The following is a 15,690-nucleotide window of genomic DNA, read 5'->3' as shown; positions in this document are numbered from 1 at the left end:
TGCAGTGTGAACGCGTTCCCTGCAGCGAGCACCAGCCTGCAGCTAAGGATCCCTCCCCTCCAAACAGAACAACAAAGGAAATGCTGGGCTGGGGATTAAGGAAATGAAACCGGCTGTGCAGGGTAAACAGGGATAGGAATTGGCTGTAATCAGCTCCTCTCCCCGCTGGCCTGCAGCTCTCCCAGCCCGGATCCTGCAGCAAGGCACACATAAACCCAAGGGGAAATAGTGTGCTGGGGAGCACATCGGACAGCTAGGAGGCTCCTGAGCTATCCCTGCTCCTGGGATGGGAACTGGGGAGCATCCATGCTCTCAGCCTGGCCCTTCTGTGCTCAGTCCATCCCTGCAGAAAAGAAGGTGCAGGGAGACCTCCTGACACCACAAGCTGCACCCCGCTCCTGAAGCTGGCACCACAAAATGGCATCTCAGGAGCTTTGCCCTCATCTTGTACCTCTTCTGCCTATCCTGAGCTGCTGGTCCAAACTGGTACCCACTGGGAAGCATGTCTCTGGAGGAAAACAGTGGCAGACAAACAGGCAGACGTGGGATAAATCTGGCTCCTAAATGACACCGGTGGGGTAGGGGTAGCAGGGAGAGGACATGCTGATAGCACAAATCCTGCCACATCCTCCCCTGAGCTTTAGGATGGGACAGGAGCTACCCTCATACGCCCCTAACCTATGTGTGGATGCCACTATCCCCATGCTGTGGCTCCAGCCCCTATCTCCTGTACCTGTCACATGCCCTGGTGCTGGGGCCAGCTCTGTTGACATGTGCAAGTCCCATCTTCTGCTGGCCTGAGTCAGGGCTTCCCTCTGATACCAGCACCGCTTGCTGACCCACCCCCCTGCACAGAGCAGAGGGATCCAGGCTCAGGAATGCCAGGGAAGGGCTCCCCCAGCCTCACGCAGGATGTGCAGCTCCCAGCCTCCCACCGCACTCAGAGCCATCTGCAGCAGCACAGGAAGGATGGATGGAGCACGCTGCCAGGAAGCTCTCCCTGGCTCAGCTCACCAGGCTTCCTTCCTCTCTGCCCCACAGGCACCTCATGACTCAGTGTGGGTGGGGTCAGCCCCCTCCAGAGGGTCTAGCATGGGTAGGATGGCCATGGCACTGCTGAGGAACCCCAATGTCTCCATGTCCTGGGGTGCTGGGGTATGCCCTGGGGTGATAGCTCACAGGAGGATGGGGTGCCCTGGGTTTCGAACCACCAGGGAGAGATGCTGAAGCTTGAAGGAGAAACCAGCCCTCTTTCTTGCTGTACATCACCCAGAGATGCTGAGCTGGTGCTGGACCCTAAGGGTGGGGAGATGGGAGCCAGCCATATGCCACCACCCAGCCCATGCACAGCAGTTTCCCCAGTGGGAACCAGTGGTCTGCCTCCTCAACAGGGTCCCCAGCAGAGCCACAGTGGTGGCAGTACCCTTGGTTCTTCTCTGTCGGGGACCACAGACATTCCCAGATACCCCAGCTACACCCAGCTCCCCCTGCCCTTCCATTGCTCCAGCTCCTGCTTTCTGCTCCTTCCTTCCCAGAGACAGAAGAGCTCCCCCTCTCTGGAAAGAGGTTGTTTTCCCTTTGCTTCCAGATTCCTCAGGGTGGGAAAAGAGCCTCCAAGCTCCTTGCTGGATCCTTTTTGGATGCTCGTCTGCATCCCCCTCCCAGGGCTGGGGGCAGGCTGGCTCTCTGCGAGCACAATAACAAGGAGTGTGTTGGAGCCGCTGGGAAGGAGTGATGATCCCCGATGGCATGCAGCCTTGACAGCACTGGCTCTGCTTTAAAGGGTAACTTTATCCTGGAATAACAAACAAGAGGAGCCAAGTTCCTCCCCAGCGTCACTTCCCTGGCTCCAAGGAGAGTGACATGGGGGAGAGAACTCATCAAAATGAGCTTGGATCCGTGTTCTTACCATCAGCGGGTTTCAGTCCACTCCCTAGAGCCAACAACGGGGGAAGGATTCTCCAGGGAATCAGGGCTGGGAGTTGAGTGGACATCCCGGCCATGTCACTCAGCTTGGTATGTGTATACATATGTATACATACACAACCATGTAACTGCAGAGGATGGGATGGGAACCTGGGGTCTCCAGGGACATCCCTGAAGTCCCTGTGCCATTCACTGCATTTCACAGATGCATTTGGGTGCTGATGTGCTGTGGACCTACAGGACAGCCCCTCTGATGTGCTTCACCCCCTCCACCATCCCTGCAGCCCCAGTGAAGGCTCCTGGCACAGGATGGACACAACCAGCAGCTCAGCTCCATGCCAGCTCCTGGGAACTTGCTCTGCAGGAGCTGGAAACTCAGGACAAGCTGGTACTGGGGGACACGCAGGGAGAGGCTGACGTGCTCCAAACCCCCACAGGACCCTATGGCCAAGGCAGGATCACCCCTTTTGTGGGTACAGGCATGGGCAGAAGCCCAGCTCTGATTGGAACCCATGTTCCTGTGCCAAGTTCAGGTGACAGCACAGCTTGCACTGCTCCCAGACAGGCTTTCCTTGGAAAATCCATGTGTGTGGCTGTACCAGAGCCCCAGGGCATGGAGCAGGCTGGCCCAGCAGAACTGCTGGTTTATGCTGGGGGTGCACACGGGCACCTTGGCGTGTATCACAGTATGTTAGAGATTGGAAGGGACCTCAAAAGCTCATCCAGTCCAATCCCCCTGCAGAGCAGGAACACCTGGATAAGGTTACACAGGAACGTGTCCAGGCGGGTTTTGAATGTCTCCAGAGAAGGAGATTCCACAACCTCCCTAGGCAGCCTGTTCCAGTGTTCCGTCACCCTCACTGAGAAGAAGTTTCTTCTCAGGTTTAAGTGGAACCTCTTGTGTTCCAGTTTGTACCCATTGCCCCTTGTCCTATCATTGTTTGCCACTGAGAAGAGCCTGGCTCCATCCTCGGGACACTCCCCCTTTATATATTTATACACACTAATAAGGTCACCTCTCAATCTCCTCTTCTCCAAACTATAGAGACCCAGCTCCCTCAGTCTCTCCTCATAAGGGAGATGCTCCACTCCCTTAATCATCTCAGTTGCCCTGCGCTGGACTCTCTCCAGCAGGTCCCTGTCCTTTTTAAACTGAGGGGCCCAGAACTGGACCCAATATTCCAGATGAGGTCTCACCAGGGCAGAGTAGAGGGGAAGGAGGACCTCAACATGTGAGGTGTATTTGCAGGAGATCCCTGCATCACCAGCAGGCTGCTGACCTACCTGTGATCCTGCATGGACAGTGGTGCTCAGGGAAGGTGTCCCCTGGTGGTCATCGCCTTGGAGGATGCAGCCCCAGCCTGAGAAGCAGTGTGGCAGAGTTCAGGTGTGGGAGAAGGCGACAGCCTGGAGGAGGCTGCTGAAACGTCTGGCTGATTTCCACTTCCCAAAGGAGCAGCAGGAGCACCTCTGGAGACGGCAGGGTTCAGTGAAAACCCGGGTCACCAAACAAAGCCAGTGAAGTGCTGCAATTGCCTTCCACAAGATGGATTTCCTTAGGTGTTTGGGCTAAAACTGTGCAAAGCTTCCACCTCCATGGTCCCACCTTTGCAGACCAGGGGGAATCCCACCAACTAAAAGGAGGAAGAGAGAGCAAGGAGGGAATCATCAGCACCTAGAAGCCTTCACAACCTTTTCTCCCCACACTGAGAGATGGCAATGCCAGCATCCATCCTTTGCAAGAGTGGGTGTGGGAGACCAATGGAAGACAACATGGGTTGGGGGGAGACCTCCTGGAGGTGCTACTGGTCCCCAGAAGAGAGGTAAAGCCTACAGGAAGTCCCAGTACCAAGCCATTCTCCCAGACCAGCTAAAGCAGGCTGGAGCAGAGAGCAGCAGAAGGGGCAGCAGTGGGTTAAAAGCTTGAGGTGGGACTTGTTGAGCTGCTTCCTCCCGGCTAACAATAACAGAGCAGAGGGACAAGGATGCACCAGGCTCTGCAGGGGGCAGATAGCAATGGAGCAACCCAGCCCCGCAGCTGCTGGAGGAAGCCTCTGGACATTATCTGCTGGCCCCACTTGTCTTCCTTGGCAGCCCTTGTGCTGCAGGTTCTGGGATGAGCTTCCTCCTGAGCCCTGTTTCCCATGCACCCAGGCTGATTCCTGGTACTTTGGTGGCAGCCCCGGACCCCAGCACCCCACATAGAGCTGCAGTTCTCTGACAATCCAGGCTTCCCAGCATCAGTGTACCCCACTGCTGGTGGCTCTGGGAATGGTCACCTGGGGCCAAGGTGTCCCCATTGTGAGCACCCTGCTGCCCCATCCCCCTGTGCCATGGACACTGTCCTCACCTTGCAGAATGAGGAGGTGTTTTCGGCTGGAAGAAGGCTTCTGACCAGGGGATCCCCACGTCCTGGCTGAGGTCCCTGCAGTCCTGGTTGCCTCTGCTCCTGGTCCTTTCCTGGCCGGTGTGGGTCTGCTGCACCAGGGCTGCTGCGGCCACCCTGACCGCACTGGCTGATATCCTGGTGCTTCCTCGTGTGCTGGCTGTTTGTGACCTGCCTCCTGCTCCACCTCCTCAGTCACATCTGTGTCACAGGAGCAGCCCTCTTCCCCTCCCAGCCTCCTCTCCTGAAGCGGGCTTTGCCTCTCACCAGGGCTCTGCCGCTGCTGTTTGCCACGGGAGGTTGCCTCTCAGAACGGGTCTTGTCCTGGTTCTGCCCAGTCCTCCTGTCACCAGTACCTCTGATTTACCATGACTCCTCATGTCATCCCCACTCCCGTCCTCACCCATGGACCTGACCTCAGATGCTGGTGCACAAGTCTTTGCCTGTGGCCATTGGCCTGAAAGAAAGCAGCTGGTGGAGGACCATGGAAAATATGGGCCCTTCCCAGCCCTGAAGTGAATCCCTGGAGTGCTGCTGGGCTCTCCAGAGCAGATAGGTGTTTGCCCACAGGTGCTACTATGGCTCCACAGGGGTTGACAGACCGAGAAGCTCTGGGTGACAGCCTCCCCCCGACCTCCCCCCTCATTGCCCCTGGAAGTCCCCAGACGTTCCCAAGCTCTTGTGTGAAAGGTCCCCGAGGGGTTGTCCCCATTTCCCTACCTTTGGGCCCAGCAGCCTCCTGCACCCATGTGCTGGTGCAGCTGCACCTCTCCTCCAGCTTCAGAACAGAGATGCTGAAGCCATCGGTTCTCATCCCCACAGCTGGGCTTCTAGCAATGTCAGAGTTCTTTACCTGCAGAGCTCCCCCTTCCTCCTCACACCGCAGGGGCACACAGGGATGCCCACATCCTGGGGGCCTTGCCCATGCTGTGACGTCCCCATTGCCAGGGGGCTGGAGGAAGATGCTCACACATTAATCAGCCTCCTGAGCTCACTCAAAACCTCACTGCCACAGTAGGTGGGCAACCATCTTGTGTCCCAGCTCTGCACACCACCAGCCAAGCTGATGGAGCTTTTCCCAGCTTTCAGCAGCCCGCTTTTCTCCCTGTGTTCCCAGAAGAGCAGCTGCATCCATCTCGTGGGACTGGCAATAGTCATGGTGGGAGCTGTAAACCACCTGCAAGCAGTGGTGGGAGAAGGGAGGCACACAGAGAGCTATGGACATGGACTCTACCTGTAGTCACTCGACAGGCTCCAGCTTGCTTGTGTGGAGCAACTGGAGCAGGAGAACCTCTGCCAAGGGGCAGGAAGGGCACTCAGTGGAGGCTTGGCAGTGTCACACAGCCACACAGCAGCAGGATCAGGCCATGGCTTCCTCTGGCACAGCCAGTGGGGGCTGGCATCACCCCCATGCCAGGGATGGGGCAGCAAAACCCCAGCTCCAAGAGAGAAGCAGGACCCAGGTGCTCCTGCAATCACTCCAGAAAGGACGTGCCCATTCATTATGGAATATGTCTGTGGAGAGGAAGACACCCTCTTCATGTGGGGATGCTCCCAGCACCCCTGAACTCCACAGGGGCATTTCCCTTTGCTATCCCTGGCTGGGCACTTGTGTTGTGCTGCTTGGGACCACCAAGAAGGCGGTACAAGGAGTCAGGGGTCCAAGCTTACAAGCTCGGACGGCCACCTCCAGCCGCAGGCCCCCTGTCCCTGAGCCCGGGCTGCAGATGCTCCCTGCTGTCCCCTTTCTTTACAGAGTCTTGGCTACCAAAATGCCACTGGCTGTGGAGGAACTGGAGCGGGTGAGGACGGAAAGGTCGCCAGTACCTGTGATTTACCAGGCTGGGTGCCAGGACTTGCCTTGGTGGGACAGAAACATGGCCCAAGCCCAGCAGTCTGCCTGATGCTCTGTCTGCCTGGGGCTGGGTTGAAGCCTGGGGTGGGGGGACCACAGCATTTGTGCTCCAGGATGGGAAATGCTCCTGTGCAGGCCAGCACATGGCCTCAAGATTCCCAGCAAGGCTGGTGCTGCTGGGCAAGGCCCGGGTTCAGGGAAAGGTATGACCCCAGAAGGGACCAGTTCCATAGGGAATGAGGGGCTCCTGCAGATCTTCCACATGAGAAAGAAGAGGTGGTGATCCCTGAGGGAAGGAGCAGCAGGTTTGCCTCTCCTGCGAGCCAGGCTGCTCTGCCCACCTGAGACTCGGTTTGGTTTCACAGGAGCCCCGTCCCCTTTTCTGCATGCTCCTCAAAGAGAACCTCTATCCCGAAGAAGCAGAACCTTCCCGAGAAAACCCAGCACCACCCCAGAGGCCTTCTCTCTGAGGCTGTTAACCACCTCCTGGACAAACCCATGCAGCCCAGTGCTGCCCAGCCCCATCTTACTGACGTTCTCAGCTTCTCCATCCCACAGCAGTGCCATTCCCCTGTTGTGCTCCACAACAAAGCAGATTTCTCCCACCTAGGGGTACCGTGCCCCACTGGGTCTCCACTATGGGAAGAGTTGGCTGTGTGAGATTGCAGAACTAGACTGTGGTGCTTGGCCCTCCCATTCCAGCCTCAAGACTGCTCCCATGGATAACGTGTCCAGCACCAAGCCCCCTCCAGGGAATCTGTCGCAAAGACACCATGCTTTGGTGATGCATTTTTTTGCAGGGCCCAGCTCCAGGCCAGGGGCAGAGACAGTCTCATGGAGCATTGCTAGGGGAAGGCACAGGGACTGATTAACTTTATTGGCAGAGTAAAGGCAGGGTCACAGGCTGCCCTGCATGCCTGGTGAAGATCCCTTTAAGGTCATGGAGAGCTGAGCATGCAGGTGCTCCAGGGCACTCAGGGAGTCCCCACTGCAGGGTCCCTCACAGGGACAGAGTGGTCACCAAGGAATAGCTTTACCTTCCCAGCTGAGCAGAGTCCCGTGGTGTTTCTCAGAGAGGATCGGCAGTAGAGACAGCAGTCCTTGCACACTTGTGTCCACCGTCAGGTCAGCCTGCAATGGGCGTAAGTGAGCAGGACCAAGACACCACTGTCGTTCTCAGAGTCACAGACTGCTCTAGGTTGGAAGGGACCTTAAAGCTCACCCAGTTCCACCCCCCTGCCACGGGCAGGGACACCTTCCACTAGACCAGGTTCCTCCAAGCCCCTGTGTCCAACCTGGCCTTGAACACTGCCAGGGATGGGGCAGCCACAGCTTCTCTGGGCACCCTGTGCCAGCGCCTCAGCACCCTCACAGGGAAGAGCTTCTGCCTAAGAGCTCATCTCAGTGTCCCCTCTGTCAGGTTAAAGCCATTCCCCCTTGTCCTGTCCCTACAGGCTCTTGTCCAAAGCCCCTCTCCAGGTTTCCTGTACCCTCTTTAGGCACTGGAGCTGCTCTAAGGTTACTGCCTTGGGTGCAGCGATCATGAGATGGTCGAATCTGAGATCCTCAGGACAGTGAGAAGAGCGTGCAGCAAGCTCACTGCCCTGGACTTCAAGAGAGCAGACTTGGGCCTCTTCAGGAACCTGCTCAGTAAGGTTCCATGGGATATAGCCCTAGAGGGCAGGGGGGCCCAAGACTCTTGGTTGGTCTTCAAGGGTCACCTGCTACAAGCTCAGGAGTGCTGCATCCCAACTAGAAGGAAGTGCAGCAGGAGGGCCAGGAGACCTCCTTGGATGGATAAGGAGCTGCTGAGGAAACTTCAATAGAAAAAAGAGTCCTATAGAAAGTGGAAGCAAGGACAGGCGGCCTGGGAAGAGTACAGGGAGGTTGTCCGGGAAGCCAGGGACCAGGTTAGGAAAGCTAAGGCCCAGTTAGAACTGAGTTTGGCAAGGGATGTGAAAGATAACAGGAAGGGATTCTATAGGTATGCAACAATAAAAGACAGACTAGGGACAACATGGGTCCCCTCCGGAAGCTATCAGCAGAACTGACTACCCTGGGTTTGGAGAAGGCTGAGGTTCTGAATGACTTCTTTGCCTTGGTCTTCACTGGCAAATGCTCTGAGCACACCACCCAAGTCTTGGAAGGCAGACACAGGGACTGTGAGAATGAAGACCTTGGGCCCACTGTAGGAAAGGATACAACTCAATAAAGTGAAGTGCCAGCTCCTGCCCCTGGGTTGGGGCAATCCCAGGCACAGCTACAGACTGGGCAGAGAAGAGACCCAGAGCAGCCCTGAGGAGAAGGACTTGGGGGTGTTGGTTGACAAGAAACTGAACATGAGCCGATTTCAGTGTCCACTTGAAACAGTGGACAGAAACAAGGGCTATATCCCCAGCAGTGTGACCAGCAGGTCGGAGGAGGTGATCCTGCCCCTCTACTCTGCTCTCGTGAGACCTCACCTGGAGTATTGTGTGCAGTTCTGGTGTCCTCAACATAAAAAGGACATGGATCTGTTGGAACAAGTCCAGAGGGGGCCATGAGGATGCTCAGGGGCTGGAGCACCTCCGTATGAAGACAGGCTGAGAAAGTTGGGGCTGTTCAGCCTGGAGAAGGCTGCGTGGAAACGTCATAGCAGCCTTCCAGTATCTGAAGGGATGCTGGGGAGGGACTCTTCATTAGGGACTGTAGGTGGTGATGGGCTTGGGACAAGGGGTGATGGGCTTAAACAGGGAAGTTCATGTTAGACATCAGGCAGAAGTTCTTCCCTGTGAGGGTGCTGAGGCGCTGGCACAGGGTGCCCAGAGAAGCTGTGGCTGCCCCATCCCTGGCAGTGTTCAAGGCCAGGTTTGATGGGGCTTGGGCAACATGGTCTAGGATGAGGCTTCCCTGCCTGCATAAGCGGGGTTGGAACTGGATGATCTTTCCAACCCAAACCATTCTATGATTCTATGACAGAGGAGGGTAGTTCTAGGCTCAAGGAAACACTGCCAGGTCATGGGGAGCTTCTCATTAATCAACACCCAAAGTCCTTCTCCTCAGGACTGCTCCATTCAGTCTTCCCAAGCCTGTTTGTGCTTGGGATTGCCCAGGGGCAGGACCTTGCACTTGGCCCTGTTGAACTCCATGAGGTTCACACGGTCCCATCTCTCCAGCCAGACAGGGTCTCTCTGGATCCCATCCTTTTATTCCCAGCCATCCACTAGCACCTGCTCAGCCCATGCCCATCATCAGCAAGGCTCCTTCCACCCAAACCATGCAGAGAGCTGCAGGAGGTGGGAAGGGTCTGTTACATGGGAGGATGGCTGGGTATCTGCATGCTTTCTGGTGGCTTGGATGACGGTGGCTTGGGCTGGGAAGCCAACAACAGGTTTAACCCAGCAGGACGCATAAGAGATCCCTGCTGCAAGTGGGATGCTATGTGCAGCTTTCTCAGGATCCCAGTGCTGCAGGAGCCACCCCCACCCCAAAACAGGGATCCTGCAGGATGAGAGGAGATCTCATGGACCTGCAGCTCTTTGATGAAGGGGACAGAGGATGGGATGGTGCTGCTCCTCCCCTCCCTGCTCAGTCAGATTCAGGTTCTTTGCACATCTCCAGGCTGCAAAAACCCCTTATCCCCCTGAACATCCTCCTGCTCACCGTGGACATGTGCTGGTGCTGTTTCCCAGGCAGCACCCACATGTTCTGCAGTGGCTCAGCACAGACACGGGCAACCAGGAGCCCAAGAGGCAGCTCATTTTCCCATGGACCCCTGCTCCTGACAGCCATCCATCTCAGCCAGCCCAGGCACCCCTCTGCATGTCTGTAGGCTTGTGACCCACCCATGGGTGCCCCTCTCGACCTGCTCAGCCAGGACCCACCTCCTGGCCACCCATGTCGGTTTTCACCCAGCCAGGGTGAAGCGCCACGCAGAGGATCCCGGCTTCCCTGTAGGTCAGAGCCTGGCACCTGGTGAGCATGTTGAGGGCAGCCTGGGGGAGGAAAGAAGCATCAGCCATGGGCAGCAGAAAGCTCCATGCACAAGGCTCCCCTCCCATGGGAGAAAAGGCAATGCCAGGTCTTCAAGAGACTGTATTCTGCCCTGGGAAGGCAGCAGCTGGGCATGTGGGTGCCCAGGAAGCTTGGGCAGTGATCAGCATGGATGAGACCCTCCATCTCAATCTCAGGTGCCTCACTGACATCAGGCAGCTCAGACTCCCACCAAGCTCACGATTCCCAGTCCCCATACCTTGCTGCAGCGGTAGGAGATGACAGGCTTGAAGAAGCACTGAGGAGTTTTCTCAATGGACCCCAGCACAGAAGAGATGTTGATGATGGCTGCCCTGCTGCAGCTCAGCCCCTTGTCTGTGCTCTTCCGGGCAGCTTTCTTCAGCAGGGGCAGGAATGCCTGGGGAGAAGCAACCCTGTGGGAACCTGTGCCCTGAGCCAGCCCCGCTTATGGCAGCTGCAGCCCAGTCTGACTGCAGCAGGGTGGAGGAAGAAGAACAGTGGGAAGCCAAGAGAGCTGGGTGTTTGCTTCAGTGCTCCCAGTTAGCCCAACACAAAACAAGGGGTATAGAGGGCTTGGGCTGGGAGCACAGCCCCAGCACTAACCCATCCCTCCTGCAGCCCTGGAAAACATGGAAAAGCCCTCTGAAATCTCCATCACAGAATCATAGAATATTTTCCAAATAATGTTGGGAAAGACCTTTAAGATCATCAGGTCCAACCCTTCCCCAGCACTGCCGAGGCCACCACTGACCCATGGCACTGAGGGCCTCATCTACACGGTGTGTGAACACTTCCAGGGATGGTGACTCCACCACTGCCCTGGGCAGCCTGTTCCAATGCCTGAGCACCCTCTGGGGAAGAAATTGTCCCTGACATCCAGTTTAAACCTCCTCTGGTGCAGCTTGAGGCCATTTCCTCTTGTCCTACCCCTTGTTCCTTGGGAGCAGAGACCAGCCACCTCCTGGCTCCATCCTCCTTTCAAGTAGTTGTAGAGAGCAACAAGGACCCCCCCTGAGCCTTCTCATCTCCAGACTAAACCCCCTTCAGGTCCCTCAGCCATTCCCCATCACCCCTGTGCTCCAGGCCCTTCCCCAGCTCCGCTGCCCTTCTCTGGACCTGCTCCAGTACCTCAAAGTCTCTCTTGTAGTGAGGGGCCCAGAACTGAACACAGGATTTGAGGTGCAGCCTCACGACCATAGTCAGCCCCAGCTACCCTTCAGCTGGGTCAAATCCACACTCCATGGTAAGCATTATCCCCAGAGCTTCATCCATACCTGGGCCATGAGCAGTGGCCCCACTGCATTGGTCTTGTATGTTCTTATCATCTCCTCAGCATCCACTGTCTCCAGCGATGCCTCCAGGTTGTAGATGCCAGCATTGTTTATCAGCAGGTTCAAGCCTGCGCCATTCAGCTTCTCCTCCACGATCTTCACTGCCTTTGTAATGGTGGAGGGATCTGCAACATCTGCAGTGGAGGAGAGAAGGGTTTGAGACCCACAGGGTCCACCCGGGAAGAGGAGGGAGGTTATGATGCTGAGTAACATCCAGGAACCCCGACCTGTGTGGTCTTCCATCTCTGGGCACCAGATGGTGCTCTGCAACCAGCTCAGCGCATCCTGGCACCCACAAGCCCCAGCTCACCCCAAAACTGCCTTCTTCACCCCACTGCCCGCAGCTGAAGCATCCTGCCCTGGGGCAGTCCAGGGGGCAAAGCCAGCTGGGGACAATCCACGGTGGCAAAGCACTGCTGGGACTCCCATGCTGCGTCAGCCTCTGCCAGTGGGCAGGGTCCATGGCTGAGCAAGCTCTGGAGAAACCAGGGCAGCCTCGGGAGGTTGCAGGGACATGGTCTCTATAGGGTCTGCTCTGGGATGACTCTGCCAGGTCCTACAGCTCCTGCCCAGGCTCTGGGCTGATCTCAGCATTTCCACAGGAGCTGCCTTCCTGGTCTCACCTGGGACCTGGGATCAAGGCAGCTCAGCTGTATGCACAGCAAGGATGCAGCCATTCACCTGGAGGAACTGAAGGCTGCCCAAGATAGGTCTTAGGAACCTCCTGGTCCTGTGGCCACGGGGCAAGGAGGGTTCAGGGAACAGGGTGCTAGGGCTGAGAGAGGCCTGGAGAAGCTGGGCTTTTGCCAGCAGGACTTGAAGCAGCTCTGAAGAGCTGAATCCCCACATAGAACCTGAAGGCAGGTAGGGAGGGAAGAAGGAAAGGGGCAAGTGTGGCCCCATTTTACCAGCCACAGATTTACCAACTCAGAGGCAGAGCACACCTACCCAGCTTCACAATAACCAGTTTTGGGTGTTTGGATGCCAGATCTCTCAGCTCCTACAAAAAGAGACACGGAAACAATCAGCAGAAGGCAGAGGCAATGCAAAGCACATTGCTGGAGCACCAGCAATGGTCCCACCCTGAGGGAAACATCTTCCAGATGTTACTCAGTGCTTGTGAACAGCTGGGCTGGGTCTGCTGAGGTTCTCAGGCTTCTGCTAGTCTCCACAAAGTCATGTCCATGTGCTCAGAGCACGGCATGGCCAAAACTGCAGGGTACTGTGGCCACTCTCCCAAAGGGTCTATGTCCATCACCCAGCCAGAGCCACAGCAAAGGGTGAGAGCAACTACTAAGGACCAGCTCCCTGGGGAAGTAATGCGAACTGGCCAGGGATATAGCCAGAAGTGTCCCCCAGTGACTGCTGTAAGTGAGATGGAGGAGGAATGCCTGTGATTGCCAAGCTGATGTATAGGGAAATCACATCTGTATCCCAATAGCCCAATCCCATCCACTCTGCCCGGATACTACATCTCCCCCCCCTCAAGAAAAATTAACCACTTATTTGCATGTTTTAATTATTTTTACCAAACATGGAGGATTCAGAAGCCCTTTCCAAAAAGGCAACTGTCAACCACACAGCTGTACAAGGCTTAGAGAAGCATCCCCCAGTGGAAAGCAATGTGCATGGACTACTCTGGGGAGACACTGGCTCCAGTCCAGGCCTGCAGAAAGTCCTCTGAGCTCATCATTGCCATAGTCCAGAAAGTTGGGGGGGAAGAAGGCCTACAAGAGACCTGGAGAGGGGCTTTGGACAAGGGCCTGTAGGGACAGGACAAGGGGGAATGGCTTGAACCTGACAGAGGGGACACTGAGCTGAGCTCTTAGGCAGAAGCTCTTCCCTGTGAGGGTGCTGAGGCGCTGGCACAGGGTGCCCAGAGAAGCTGTGGCTGCCCCATCCCTGGCAGTGTTCAAGGCCAGGTTGGACACAGGGGCTTGGAGCAACCTGCTCCAGTGGAAGGGGTCCCTGCCCACGGCAGGGGCTTGGAACTGGATGAGCTTTGAGGTCCCTTCCAACCCAGAAATCTGAGCTCATTCTGACCCCCTGAACGTGGGCAGCAGCAGCAGCAGGAGCTGCGCACACCAGGCTGGCAGCAGGGTGAGTTCTCACTGCACAGGCTGGAGTGACACCAGCAGCAAGTACACAGAGAGCATCCCAAGGGCTTCCTAAGGCACACACCGCACTGTATGGCAAGCTGTGGTGGGTCACAGAAGGCAGAAAACCAAAGCGGGAGCTAAGGAAAGCTGGAGCTTTGTGGATGCTTTACTCCTGCGATTCCTCACGTGTGAGTCTCTCCCATTTCAGTGTAGAGCAGAGCAGGGAAAGGAAGATCCCAGAGCTCCACGGGCCACCGGTTAACGGCCCCCCGGGTTTTGGGAAGCGGTGACCCGCTGCAGAACCGAACTACTGAGGTTCACAGCAGCCTGACCCTCCTCAGCGCCAACACCGCGCCAGGCGGCGCTGTGCCACAGCCCATGGGCAAAGGTTCGGCACGGGCAGGCCGGCTGGGACACAGCCGAGGTGGTCTCAAACAGCCCGGCAGCGCGGTTGTCGGGGGTGACACGGCTGATCCTTCGGCTGAGGCACAACAGGCAAGCAGAGGGCTGTCAGCCCGTGTAGAACACGGCACACCGAGAGCCCTGCCCTGACGGCAGCGCTCCCCTCGCACCGAGCGCGTTCCTGCCCGCATCCTCCTGCACCCATGGCTGATGCCGGCACCCACGAGGACAAACCCAAACCCCAGCCCCTCCCCGCGCTGACCTGGGCCCGCGGCGCCGCGGGGTCCCGGCAGGTCGCGAAGATCCAGGCGGGGGTTGGCGGTGTCCGCAGGAGCCGCTTCACCAGCCCCAGCCCGATACCGCGGTTGGAGCCGCTCAGCAGTACCGCGCCCGCCGCCATCCCTGTGGCCCCGGGGCGGGGCGGGGCGCGCTAGGCTCCGCCTCCAGACCCTGCGCGCGGGGAGCGTGCGCGTGCGTTCGTTCCTTTCCATGTGACGTCCAGCACAAACCCGCCAACCACAGCCCGATCATGTGACGCCCAGTACATGTGACCATGTACAGACCATGTGACGTCCAGTACAAACCCTCCAACCACAGCCCGATCCCGCGGTCCTTGCCTGCCCCGCATCCCCGGCAGCGCAGCGCATGCTCTCGGAGGGTGCAGGGAACCCCTCTCTCTTCCCAGGGCTGAGCTGCAGGGAAGGCTGACAGCCCTCCTGGCCAGCTCCCCCCAGTGTCCATATAGAGCATGATGTTCCATTGTTCGGGATATCCCTTGGGCTAGCTCAGGTCAGGTATCGTGCCTCTACTTCCTTTTCGTGCCCCTCCTCACTGGCACAGCATGAGTCTGAACAAAGAGTAAGTACTAACCAATAACCAAAGCATCAACGTGTTGGTAGCATTATTCTCATACCAAAGCCCAAACAGAGCACTGCACCAGCTACTATCCCAGATGAAACCAGGACTATCAAACCCTTCACAACTGCTTTTATTGCCTGCCCAGAAATGCACCTGATTTGGTTCTCTCCATGATAATCAGGTGCAACAAACTGGGAAAATAGGCTGTGGTGTGGGAATGAGGGTGCCTGGGGGGATTCTTCTTGTTTTTTGTTGGTAGGTGTCAGGTACCTGGTTCAACAAACCAGCCAAAGGTGTGGAAAGGAGTAAAGTAAGGAAAATAATTGGTGGCATCTAGGGATGTGAAAACTGGGTATTAGGGAAAACACAAGCATAAGCTGGAGGGGACTTCCATGTACCAGCTCTGCTGCCTGCCGTGAGGAGGGTATTGATGTTTTATTTTCAGCTATTACATAGAAAACCATATGCACAAACAACATTAAAATCCCAATACAGTGAGAACACAACCTGCAGCTCAACAGTGAAGTAATGGCTGAGCAGCTCTGATATATGTAAGCATCATTATTTATTTTGCTTATTTTCAGTTGGGTTGACAAACCCTAGGCAAAACATCTCTGATAACAAGAATTAAATAGAATCATAGAATCACAGATTGGTTTGGGTTGGAAAGGACCTTAAGAACATATACTTCCAAGCCCTCTGACACAGGCAGGGACACCTCACACTAGACCATGTTGTCCAAGGCTCTGTCAGGTCTGGCCTTGGACAATGCCGGGGATGGAGCATTTACCACTTCTTTGGGTGCCTGTGCCAGTGCCTCACCACCCTTACAGGGAAAAA

The 15,690-nt window shown here is 56.5% G+C and overlaps 1 protein-coding gene across 1 annotated transcript; it reads right to left on the bottom strand.

Moving 5' to 3' along the window:
- Positions 1-7,013: 7,013 nt before the first annotated feature.
- On the bottom strand, positions 7,014-14,409 carry LOC133224428 (C-signal-like). The gene is made up of 6 exons (XM_061375902.1): positions 14,255-14,409; positions 12,440-12,491; positions 11,435-11,625; positions 10,399-10,557; positions 10,031-10,141; positions 7,014-7,298 (listed from the first exon to the last, which is right to left on the bottom strand). Exons 1-6 carry the CDS (start codon positions 14,390-14,392, stop codon positions 7,185-7,187), a joined length of 765 nt encoding a protein of 254 aa, XP_061231886.1. The 5' UTR covers positions 14,393-14,409; the 3' UTR covers positions 7,014-7,184.
- Between the last annotated feature and the right edge of the window lie 1,281 nt (positions 14,410-15,690).

The sequence above is a fragment of the Neopsephotus bourkii genome, unplaced genomic scaffold (genome assembly GCF_033783945.1).
Source record: "Neopsephotus bourkii isolate Nb327-2 ecotype Australia unplaced genomic scaffold, CSIRO-AGI_Nbou_v1 NB_1680, whole genome shotgun sequence".
Classification (NCBI taxonomy): Eukaryota; Metazoa; Chordata; class Aves; order Psittaciformes; family Psittacidae; genus Neopsephotus; species Neopsephotus bourkii.
This window is presented reverse-complemented; position numbering and strand designations above follow the sequence as displayed.

Excerpts from the sequence above, each read along its gene's own strand:
- LOC133224428 (XM_061375902.1), bottom strand. The coding sequence starts at position 14,392 with ATGGCGGCGGGCGCGGTACTGCTGAGCGGCTCCAACCGCGGTATCGGG. Across the intron at positions 10,142-10,398 it reads TCTCCTACCGCTGCAGCAAG|GCTGCCCTCAACATGCTCAC; the intron begins GTATGGGGACTG and ends TTCCTCCCCCAG. Across the intron at positions 7,299-10,030 it reads CCGACATGGGTGGCCAGGAG|GCTGACCTGACGGTGGACAC; the intron begins GTGGGTCCTGGC and ends CGCCCATTGCAG.